We start from the raw sequence: 12441 nt of genomic DNA, 5'->3' as shown, positions 1-12441 counted from the left end.
TCCTCATCCAGATATAACAAGTCAAATCTAAAAGATGATTTTTTACAACAGAAACTCTAAACCTCCAGCGGTAAATATGTATTAACATGAAATAGAACATAAGAGACACATTGCTGGTTCTGAAAACAATCCTTAACAGAAATATCAATAAAGCATTTACCATTTGGGGGTTGAACATATGGATCGAAACCGCACCACAACACCAACCTGAGCTGCGGCAGTGACAACGCTGGGTCCTCCTTAACCTGATGAGCCACCAGGGAACTCCTAGAATGGTTCCTTTTTGAATGATGAAAAAACTCACTTATTTCTACTTAAAAGTAGGTTCAACTCAAATGATTTATTTGAAACTTTTAAAACACTGAGGTTGAACAAAGAATGGGAATTGGAATGAAAGAATCTTTCAGGCATGGATGGTTGGTTACCTTCCCTCTCCCTCTCGCCAAACGTTCTGTTCTGCAGGAAATGTCAGTTACTGCTTCCGGTCTCCTATTGGTCCGATTCTCTCAAAGTCGCTTGGAGAGCTTTCTCTCCCTTCTGGTGGAGAAAGGTTCTTCTTTTGTAGCCTTTTGACTGGGTGGTGTTTTTAGTATCTGCAAGTGTGGATGTACAAAAGCTCTTCCTCCTCCTCCCAGGCAAACTGGCAGGAGAAGCAGCAGCAGCAGCAGCAGCAGCAGCAAAGCCCTCGCGGTTCTCTTGGCCTGATGTGGTGGGAAGCTCGCAAGGGTTCTGCCTGGAGGACAGGCTCTCAAACCCTAGGCTGTCAAACGTACCTATTGTTCTCCTCTTGCTTCTCTGGGAGGTGCAGGAAGCCGGAGGCGCTGGAAGTGAAATCCACACAAGCCCTTCGCTTTCCAAACCTTTTTGTAGCCTTGTGCTGCGTCTTACTTTTGTTTCACTCTTTGTTCTCTGGAAGGTTTGCTCAATGGCGTCGGATAAATCTTTATATAGTTCAGAATTTTCTAAACTAATGCCCACAGAGCTGCTCACACCAGAGGAAGCTTTGGGATTTCTCATTTTTTCCGGGTATGAATACTGCCCATCAGAACAACCCACGGTGGATCTTCTATGTTTCCTTTCTCTGTAACCCACACCTTTACTACATTCAGTGAAGCTTCCTCCCCCATCCGCACCTGGAGTTGTACTTTCTTTTATGTTGTCAATTAAGAGATCTTCTGAATAATCACATTCTTTCTGTGAGTCAGGCATTAAACACTTGATCTGCAGTTTTCCTTCTGGAATGCCTGAGAAACTATCCTGTTTTTCACACTTGCTGTTTATATCCTCTGAAATTTTAAAGATCTGAAAGAGGTTTTCCACATTTTGACCAGCAGTAGAAAGTTCTTGAGACTGTAGGGTAAAATCAAGTTTTGGAATATCTGAAACAATGGGGGGCGTTTCAGTCACAGAAGCACAGGAAATATGTCTGTTTTTACTCTCAGTCTCACTTTTTAGTTCGTTTTCACTTTCTAATTTAATTGCTGCTTTTGGAATACTTCTGTTTTCATCAATTTCTATAACATTTGTACTTGAATCTTGATCAAAAGGAGCATTAATAAGAGATGAGGAACATTTCATGTAAGAGCAGCAGAATTCAGACCCATTGTATTTATTAAAGCCATGAATCAGCTGCAAATCTTCTGGATTCTGAGGCAAAAGATTCTTCCCCTTAGGAAGCTTGACTTCTTCAAGTTCACCATTTGAGTTGAAATCATCTACAGGCACGTAAATAATTTAAAATCTAATTAAAAGTAACAATGGAAATAAACTTTCACAAAATCAAACGTGCCAAATTATATTCTGTGCTTTAAGCTTTCAAAAGGTCACAAGACCTACAAATGTGACACTGTACTTGTCCCCATCTGTCATCGTTCTTTCTCTTTTAGTGCTTCCTCATCCCACAGGTTAAGGGAATATGTACTTAATGCAGGGATTAATAAAGCACATACTTCGAGACCAAGAAAATGAGAACTGTATCTGAAATTGCTTCCTCTGTTCTAATGTGCTTCCCATACTACAAGGCCAGTGAGCATGAGGCAGACACATCTCTCATTTCCCTAAAAATGAATTACTGAAAATGGGCAACATCATGCATCTGAAACTTTTCGATCAATGAATGTTTCCCTGAAAGGGAAGAGAAAAAACTTGGAATTCTGGGGGATCTGAGGACACAGTTAAAGGGTACTTCAGAAGAGACTCAGGTCTTAAGCCTTGTATTCCAAAATTAACATAAACCGCATACTCTCAAATAGAGCCGTTTGTTTCAATATTCTAGAAATCTCCCCCCTCCACATCAGTCTCTGACTATAATTCACCCTCGGGGAAGGCACGCCCTGTGGAGCCTGTCATGTGTTTCTGGCACACTGTGTCACATCACAGGAGAAAAAAACACCATCGAGGTTTTTAAGTCATGTAACACACAGCCTAAGTGAATCCAGGCTTGTGAGCTCTATCTCAGTATGATGAGAAGCCATCTCTCTGGTTAGTTCAAATAATAATTTTGAATTGGCCAATCAAATGAGTATAAAAAATGTTTTAAACAAAACCCAGACTGAAAGATAAAACAGACGCTGAGCCACAAATCTATAAAACAATGTTTCAGTGTGAAAAGGTATATGTACATCCATGATTTGGGCACTTAAAGTCATTGTCACGTATGGCTAGAGAGTAACATAAGGTAGGGGGCCTCTGGGTGCCAACCAACCAGTATGTCAGTTGGGCTCTTTATACAACTTTAAAAATGGATGTTTGTCTATTTTTCATGAAATCAACATACTAGTAAAGGAAAGTAGGAGAGAGGGATGGAGAAGGAAGAGAGAGGGAGATGGAGAAGAAGGAAGGAAGAGAGAGGGAAGGAGAGAACTGCTTTAAACCCTTGGAGCCAATGAAACCATTGGTTATAGAAAAAAAAAAGTGCTTCAGATATTTTTAAAAAGAAATCCTCTAATACGATGCAAGATGAAAAATATACACTAACAATCATTGTTCAAATGTCTGGGAAAAAAAGATCTGTTAGGAACTGGGCATGGATATAATGCAAAGTCTTAGCTTCCAGTCTGAAGGGAATGGCAAGGGAGGTGGACAGATGACTATAAACCAGGTAGTAAAGGTGTGAAGTGAACAAAGTTTTCCTGGAAAGGCAGCCAGCACCACTAAATCACTAAATCGTAAAGGAGAGCAGCATCAGGCCAGATTAAAAAGAGGCGGGGTGGCTGAGGCCCTTGTCCTTTGATGCAGATGCAGCAAGCATATAAGGAGGCAGGGTCAGGAAAGGACTGCCCCTGCTGGTGTCAGAGCCAGAGAAGCGTGTGGATGTGGGGTGTAGTGTGTTTGTTTAAACTTTGGGGCTTTCCTGAAGTTAGGAAGTAGGCAGAAGCCAAGAGTCTATAATGGCATGTACCATATTCATCCTTAAATCTATTATAAATCCTACACAGTGTGTAGCAAATGGAACACAGGCTCTATCTATCTGATGACAGACTTATCTTAAAAATAATTCCACACAAAATTCACACACCAAACTTGAACATAACTCAATCTTTTCAGCATGATTTAGTCAATTTAAACTCAAACATGACCAATCAGATGCAACTCCAATCCAATTTTTATCTAATCAGGCTAGCAACAGACTTAATCTTCCTTTTAAACAAAATTTTCAAAGCAATCAAGTTCAATTTCTAAATGTTATTTCTAGAAGAGGCTTAGCGGTGCCAAAACATTGCAGGGCAAGTCTTTGAAAACATTTTTTTTTTATTCTTAACTCACAGAAGAGGTATCTATTACTGAGCCATCACCTTATTTATTACTAGTGATGGACTACACCACCAAACAGAATTCATTTTTCCTTTACCCAAACACTTTAAAAAGTAGAACAAAACAGGACAAAAGGAAATTCTTTCCCCTATTATCATATGCACTATTTTGTGTCTGAGTTTTTCTGGGAAGAGGATCCATCAGATTCTGAACAGGTGACCAAAATGTTACAAACTACTGCTTCTTCAATCTAAAATTCTCCTGCTAATAGGAGAAAAAAGGTGCTGTTTTTTTAGATTTATGTACTCTTTATACAGTGAGTGAGACAAAGGGAAAGAAGAGTGAAATGGTAACAAAGTGGGAGGAGAGAAGATATAACATCCACGACAGGAAAAGGACAGGCTACCTGAGCACATCCTTGGGACGCCTGGAACAGACGGTGTCATCTCAGAGACCTCGGGAAGCTCAGGAATAGGACTCAGGAGCGGCTTCTTAGAAGCAATGTCTCTTTCCCCATATAAAGACTTTGCAACACTTTTCTTCTTTCCCTTGCCTTTCTTCTTTCTGCAACCTTTCAAAACCTGAGAAAATATATTAGAACACTGGAGTTGAGAAAGATGTCGCACCACGTACAGTTCTGACCCTTGAACCAACTTTTACCAAAAACCTGAAGACTAGCTACTCCACTTAAAATTTCAGAAAAGTGAATCAGGGGGAAGGTAGCTTATGCAAAGTAAAATGTGAAACAGAACTCAATTCTATTTCCGAGTTTCCACAAAGCATTTGCCAAAATAAATCCTAAGTAAAAAATAGATTAGATGCTATAGAATTGGACAGACTTAAGACATGAGGTTATTTGTAACTAGGATGTGGTCAGGATGACTCAGGACTAACCTGGAGTGAGTTATCTACTGGAAACTATGGGAGACTTTTCTGTTCACAGCTCTGGATGAAGAAACAACAGGTGTGTACATAAAATTTGAAGATAACACACAGCTGCTTCAAACAGATGATCTCATCAATATTCAAATGCATAGGTCAAAGTAAGATGGATTTCAACAAGCACAAGTAAAAGATGAGGGACAAAGGTTTGGTCATAATTGATGGAAAATGTGGGTTTCTCTAAAAATTAAAACTGCTTTAATAACATTTGGAATGCAGTATTAAATTCAATTCTGACTGCATATCAATAATTGAGCACTAACTACTGTTCTATATTAAAAAAAGGTTTCATATGGAAAAGACTTGAAATAATAGATTGTTCCGAGCAAAAAAGAATGAAATATATTCAATGTGATAATATTGGAAAGAACCAGATTTGAGGTCAACATTAGGATCCCACTAAAAATGAAACCTTCTGGAAGATGGCATACATTCACATAATAATTGAGAAACTGCAATGAACAGCTAACAATTTGCAAGGACAGACTCTACACAGACTGGGAAGATGGGGAAGCTGGCCCAGGGGAGATTTTCAAGATAGGCTCCACAGGACATAGAACGGCTAAGCCAAATCTTAAGTGAGAACTGTTCTGGTTGATGGTGGGAGTGGCACAGAAGGGCTTTTCCAAGAAAGAAGAGAAGGGCATATGGAACGGGTCTAAGTGAGGCAGCACAGAGCAGAGGAAGAGCTGCAATTAGCTGTAGGTGGCTGATGGATCCCCGGAGAAGTGGCAGAAGAGGCCAATGAAGCCAGGAGGGCTGTTCTACATGATGAGCGCTCACTGCATGGTGATTCGGGGAGTGGCAACATCTGAGTTTACATTTAAGGAAGATCATCTGGTTGACAGAGGAGAAACTAAGGGTGTAAAAGAGTAGAAGCCACTCAAGAGTACAGAAATGGCACAGAACTGTAAGATCCCTGAGATAGCTATAGATACCCTGGAAAACTGAAGCAGGAAAAAACATTCCACGGAAAAATAATTTTAGCACTGTACAAGATAAATGTTCCTCTGGGTGATTTACAATACACATTTAACGTCAAATTCTCTAGGAAGTCCTCAGTATAAATAACCTCTAAATACATTAGAAAAATGCTGGGTTAAATATTTTTCCACGAAACATTTTTTTTCACGGAACTTCTGTTGACTTTCCATGGGAAAATAATAGCTTGGTCAATGGACGTGGAAGCAAAGAGAAAAATCTTCCTTTGGGCTCCATAGATGAACTGCAAAAGAGAAATATTTGGCTTCCTGTCAACCACCTTTGGTTCAAATTCTGATTCTGCCACTTAACTGCTTTGCAATCTTAGGCAAGTCACTTCACCTCTCTGAACCCCATTCTTCCCATATGTAAATTGGGAACCACTAGAGCACACACCACAGAAAGCTGTGGCATCAAATATATTAACATACGTTGAGTACGGCTGGACCCAGAGTAAGGGTTATGTGTCTTTTTCCTTTAAATTCCTTTAAATTAGTTAACATGGGGAAAACATTTTTAATATTAATTTATGCTCTTAGTATTACGGTGTGACCTAGGCCCTACTAGGTCAGCTAATATACTACGGTCAACATCATCAGGTTATAACCTCCAGAACAGTTTCTGATTCATAGATAAGGTAAACCCCTTTCAGCAGGATTTTGGACAGTTTATATAAACCGTCTCCAGCATCTGCAATAGTGCCTAGCATTTAGCACCTTCTCAACAAACAAAAGTAAATGAATGAATGTGAAAGAAAAAGTACAGTTAAATGTCATAAAACTTGCTAAACATGATGAAAGACTAACAATGCTTTTTTATGGTCGTGAGCCAGCAGAAGTATATCACCGGAAAAGACAAGATGGAAGATGAAAGTGCCTCTGGTCTCTTGTGAAAATACAGCTAGCAACACTTATCTTATCCATGAGGTTTCATCTGCAAAGGCTAGAATTGCATCAAAATTTGAATTTACTCCAATACAAAAAGCCTTGCTTAAACTGCAATAAACAAGCCCCGTGTGATTGGAATCCTCTGGAAGCCATGTGATCTGGAAACGATGAGACTGGTTTATGACCTGGAGCAGACAAAGGACAACTGAAGATTTTACCTGGCAAGGGATATGATCTGCTCCCAAATCACCCCTATTTCTTCTCATGCAGTGAAGGTCAGGACCGACAGAACGAAATGCTTCCCTCTTGTTTTATCTGCACAATTAAGTCTTACTTCAATTGTTTTCTAAGAGTAGTTTTACAATTATTTTTTAAAAACCCATGTACATGGTAACACATCAAATTGAATAGGAAAGCTTCTGATGAAAAGCAAACATTTCCCTGTGCCTGCCATTTACTTATTTATTGGGCCATTTTTAGTTCTTGTGCAGCTGGCTCCATCTCTCTAAATAAGGGGCTCTGATTGCTGGATTTATAATTTTTTTTCCCTTGGGGGTCATGCTCACAGCATGTAGAAGTTCCTAGGCTAGGGACTGAACTGGCGCCATAGCAGTGACAACACTGGATCCTTAACCACTAGGGCACTAGGGAACTCCGTACATTTTTTTGTTGTTGTTGTTTTGTTTCATTTAAAAATTTTTTTTTAAGTTTTTAGAACAGAAAATTTCAAATATCCAAAAAGTGGGGAGAATACAATCTTGAACCCCATGTACCCATCAACTAGCTCCTACACTTACTACACATAGAAAATATGACTCATTTATAACCCCCTTCCCTCAGATTATTTCAAAGCAAATCCCAGACATGACATCATTTCATCTGAAAATCCTACAGTATCTCTAAGAGATAAGAGATCCTTTTTTGTCTCCCAATGAAACATTTTATTACCTGGCATTGTATTTTACTGATTTTTTTCTTCTCTTTTACAATGGAGTTTCTTGAGTTTTTTTTTTTCCTTAGTTTTTGAAATATAATTGGTATATAACATCATGTAAGTTTAAGGTATAGAACATAAATGATTTGATATATTTATATACTGCAGTCACTTTTTTTTTTTTTTTTATACCCATGACAAATAGTACTCAGCAACAAAAGGAACTAACCATTAATACACACAAATCTGTACAAATCTCCAGGGAATTATGCTGAGTAAAAAAAGCCAGTCTCAAAAGCTTGCACTGTGTGATTCCATTTACATGACATTCTTGAAATGATAAAAGGAAAGAAATAGAGAACAGATTAGTGGTTGCCAGCGGTTAAGGTGGGGCTGGGAATGGGAGTGGGAGGTGGATGTGGCTACAAATGGGAAGAGCCCTGTGCGGTGATGGAAACGTCCTGCATCTTGATGGTTATTTTGATACTCTACTCATGATATCGTACAACGGTTTTGCAAGATGTCACCCCTGCGGAGGACTGGGCAAAAGGCCACTGGGATTCTTCTTACAACAGCATGCATCTCTAAAATGATCTCAGGAGTTCCCGTCGTGGCGCAGTGGTTAACGAATCCGACTAGGAACCATGAGGTTGCGGGTTCGGTCCCTGCCCTTGCTCAGTGGGTTAACGATCCGGCGTTGCCGTGAGCTGTGGTGTAGGTTGCAGACGCGGCTCGGATCCCGCGTTGCTGTGGCTCTGGCGTAGGCCGGTGGCTACAGCTCCGATTCAACCCCTAGCCTGGGAACCTCCATATGCCGCGGGAGCGGCCCAAGAAATAGCAACAACAACAACAACAAAAGACAAAAAGACAAAAATAAATAAATAAATAAATAAAATGATCTCAAAAATTCAGATGCAAAAAACCGTAACAATAGCAATTTCCCCGATTTCCTCAGAGTTCACATTTGTCTAATTGGTCCTAATTGTCTTTTTATAAGTGTTCAAATCAGAATCCCAACAAGGTCCACACATTCTATTTGGCTGATGGATTTCCTTTGATCTGCTTTTCTGCCCTGCCATATATTTGGTGAATGTATTGAGGCATTTATCCCATAGAATCCACCAAACTTTGGAGTTAGGTGACTGCAATCACGTGTCTTAAGTTCCTCCACCCCCGCCCCGGGTACTTCCTATCACCTGGTCATTAGATACAGGCTTGGTTAGACTCAGCTTTGATCTTTCAGAAAGAGCATTTCCTGGGAGGTTGCGGATGTCCCCACTGCACCAGGAGACCCACATCCCCTCCTTGCGGGACATGACGTACAACTGCCGGACTTGGCTGTTCTGATGGATCCATCCATGACCTTTGGCTTCCCCATCAGCTTTCTACCTCACAGCCAAGTTTTTGCGAACCAGGTCTTTTCTGATTAGTAGAAATTCTGCTATAAAGAACTTTCCCTTACCAATTATTTGTTGACCTGAAACAGAGCCCAAACATTTCTAGATTGAAAAACAAAAAGTTGATGCCCTAGACAGCTTCTAAAGTGGCCTTTAAATTTTGTTGTTGTTTTTTAATTACGATGAAGTGGATTTTTTGTATTTGTGTTTTATTTCATTCCAATCATTCTGAGAGTCCCATGGCCCCACTTTTGGTCAGTGGAAGCCTCGTCCTGGGAAATGGTTTTGTGTCCTTTAACACGGCCCCAGTAGATCCTCAGGTTGCCCTGTCTGCACCCTGGTTCAGACCTGGGCTCATTTTCTACATATGCTGTTGTCAGTCTGAAAGCAGCCATTTCACTAAGGTAATGCTGGTCCCTCTGAGCCGAAATAGTGGAGAGAGGCAGGCAATCTATGTAGGAAGGCTGCTGGGTGCTTCTGCGCCTTATCAGCAGACAGAGCTGGAAAATTATTTTAAGTGGGAAAATCATGTATGTTCATGGTACTTCCAATTTAAGAGTTTTGAATTTGATTTCAAAGCTTATTTTCTTTCTCTAGTGAAGAAGCTTGATTCCTAATGATAGTAAGAAAAGAAGAAAAAAGCCACAAAACCCTGCTTATCTGCTTCGTTCTAGACTGAATTCTTCTATCAGTGAGTGCTTCATATGGATGTAAGCTTTCTGTACAGTTATTTTTGTCCTGAGGATACATCCCATTTGGATTTCTCAAATTTCTGATTTGCAAAACTCTTTATTAGGTTGAGCCACCAACATGAGATATGATTTGAAAAATTCACTTCATTTTGTTTCCACTTTTTAAAGACTGAGCTATAATTGTTTCATAGTCCTGTAGACTGTTTACACAGTTCAAAGTCAAAAGTGAAAATCACATTCAAGGAAATCTTTCATTTCTTTCTATTCCCTCCTCTGTTTCTTCTCCCTACAGGTAACCAATTCTGATTTGTCTTTGGCCTATTCTCCCACCTTTTTTTTGGGGGGGGGGTGGTTGTTCAAGATTTTATATGTGTGTATACTTACATATATACCTATATATTATGTTCCCTACTTTCTTAGATAAAAGGTAATATATTAGTTTTACGTATTAGCTGCCCTAACAAAATACCACAGACTCAATAAAGTATAAACAATATATTTTTCTCACAATTCTAGAGACAGTTAAGTCCAAGATCAATGCACTGATAGGGTTGGTTTCCTCTGAGGCCTCTCCCGTTGGCACACAGATGGCCATTCTCCTGCTGCCTCTTCACACTGTTTTCTCCCCCTGCCCCTTTTGTGGGGGCATCTCCTTTTGTGTCCAAATTTCCTCTTATAAGGAGACCAGTCAGGTTGGATTGGAGTTAGGAACCACCTACGGGCCTCACTGAACCGAATCACCTCTGACAAAGCCCTCTCTCTAAAAGAGCCACGTTCTCAGATACGGGGCTTCAAGATAGGAACTCTGAGGGAACACAATTCCCCCCCCCCGCCCCCCGCCCACAGGTAGCTTACTACATACATCACTTTACAACTTGCTTTTTTCACTTAACAGTAAATACACCCTGGCATCATTGGATAGCAGTATTTGGAATGTTTCATCACTGTTTCCTGTAGCTGCAAAACTTCTTTTGTGAACACACCAGTTTATTCAATCACTCTCATACTGATGGACATTTGGTTTGTTCAACTTTTGCCTTATGAAGCGTTGCAACAAATAACTTTGTACATACGTGTTTTGTGGGGTTTTTGCTGTTTTTAAATGGCTGCAGCCTATGGAAATTCCTGGGCCAGGGGACTGAATTCCAGCTGCAACTGCACCGCAGCTGCAGCAACACCAGATCCTTTAACTCACTGCACCAGGCTGGGGATTGAACCCACACCTCTGCAGCAATCTGAGCCACTCTAGTCAGATTCTTACTGCACCACAGAGGGAACTGTGTTTTGGGTTTTTGCCATTGAATCGTGGTAGATTCTTAGAAATGGGATTGCTGAGTCAAAAGGTAAAGGAAAGTATTTGATTTGGCTTGGTATTGCCAAAATACCCTCCACAGAGACTAGCATTACCTGAAAATGTATAAGCAATCCTATCTAGCCTCAACAGGAGAGTCTGTTGTCAAACTTTTGGATTTTTGCTGAACAAAAACGGTAAGAAATAGCTCAGTGCATGTTAGATTTGCAATTCTCTTATGATGATGAGCAAGTCTGAACATTTTTTCTATATGCTTAAAGGTCATTTCATTTTTGTGAACAAAAATTTCTTGGAGATTTTGATATAGGAATTGCAAATACTTTTTTCCAAGTTTGTCCTTTGCGTTTCAAGTTTTCTTATGGAGTTTCTTATGCACGTTACATGTTATCTGGGTCAAATGGGGTAAAATTTACCAATCTCTGGCCTCATGGCTTCTGGGATATGAGTCATATTTTGAAAACTTTCTCCATTTCTGGGTTTTAAAGGAATTCAGTCTTATGATTTCTAATGCTACTTCCAAGTTAGCAATTTTATTTACTTTCAAAATTTTTTCAGCTTTATTGAGGTATGATTGACAAACAAAAATTGTATTCATTTAGGTTTCACATGATTTAAGCTGCACAACATGGTGTTTTAATATATTTACCCATTATAAAATGATCACAATCGAATTAACACACACATCCATCACTTTACACAATGACCAGTTACTATTTGTGTGTGTGTGTGTGTGTGTGTGTGTGTGATAAAAACACTCAAGATCTACTCTCTCAGCAAATTTCAAGCCTTCCATACAGTGTAATCTCTGCTGACTCTCTGCCATGAACCATGAGGCTATCTGCTCATTAAACTAAACCTTCCTTTTCCCTCTGTTACTTTTGCTTCTTTGACCGGTGACCTCTGAATTTACCTTTCTATTTCTTTTCACCAACTTAAAAAAAATAGATCTTGAATTCCTTATCTGCAAGATGATAATTATAAGCCACAGTGCTTACTATGACTAGGCATTGGTCTAAACACTTTACATACACTAAAATTCATTTAACCCTCACAGTAAGCTCATAAAATAAGTACTACCATTATTACTTGCATTTGAAAATGAAGAGAGGACCCAAGAATCCTGCCCACCATTTCACTGCTGGAAGTGGTTAAGCCAGTAGTTAAGCAGGCTGTCTGGCTTCAGAGCCTGAATTTTTTAAACCACCATACTGTTAGTGTGAAGACCCTTGCCTTCCACCTTCTGCTCTGAGCTACACCTAGACTGTTTGCACTATTAAAGCTTTACCGTTAGTTGAAAACAAATAGCATTTACATTATTGGGACCTTATAAACATGTTTTATTCCTCTGCCAAGGGTAGAACTCTTTCCTTCTCTTTCCTCTAGCGCCCCCTGTAGATGATTTGTACTAATATAAAGTATACTTTTCCTTACACTAAAGGAAGTCACACTCAAGTTTGCCTCATATTTGCTCCAAAGCCCCTGTACAGATTATTCTTCGGAATGGCATATCTAATTCTTTTCTTATATGGCACAACTTCCATCT

The 12441-nt window shown here is 39.7% G+C and overlaps 1 protein-coding gene across 1 annotated transcript in view; it reads right to left on the bottom strand.

Annotated features, from left to right (window-relative positions):
- Positions 1-321: 321 nt before the first annotated feature.
- Positions 322-12441, bottom strand: part of CDCA2 (cell division cycle associated 2) — a 48691-nt gene continuing 36571 nt past the window's right edge. The window contains 3 exon segments of the mRNA XM_003132816.5: positions 322-517; positions 520-1715; positions 4160-4334. Coding sequence (XP_003132864.4) covers positions 473-517; positions 520-1715; positions 4160-4334 — 1416 coding nt within the window. The 3' untranslated portion in view covers positions 322-472.

Source organism: Sus scrofa, chromosome 14 (assembly GCF_054392235.1).
Source record: "Sus scrofa isolate SSC_HxYL_T2T_F1_AM1 chromosome 14, Sscrofa_HxYL_maternal_Yorkshire_Landrace_v2.0, whole genome shotgun sequence".
Lineage (NCBI taxonomy): Eukaryota > Metazoa > Chordata > Mammalia > Artiodactyla > Suidae > Sus > Sus scrofa.
This window is presented reverse-complemented; position numbering and strand designations above follow the sequence as displayed.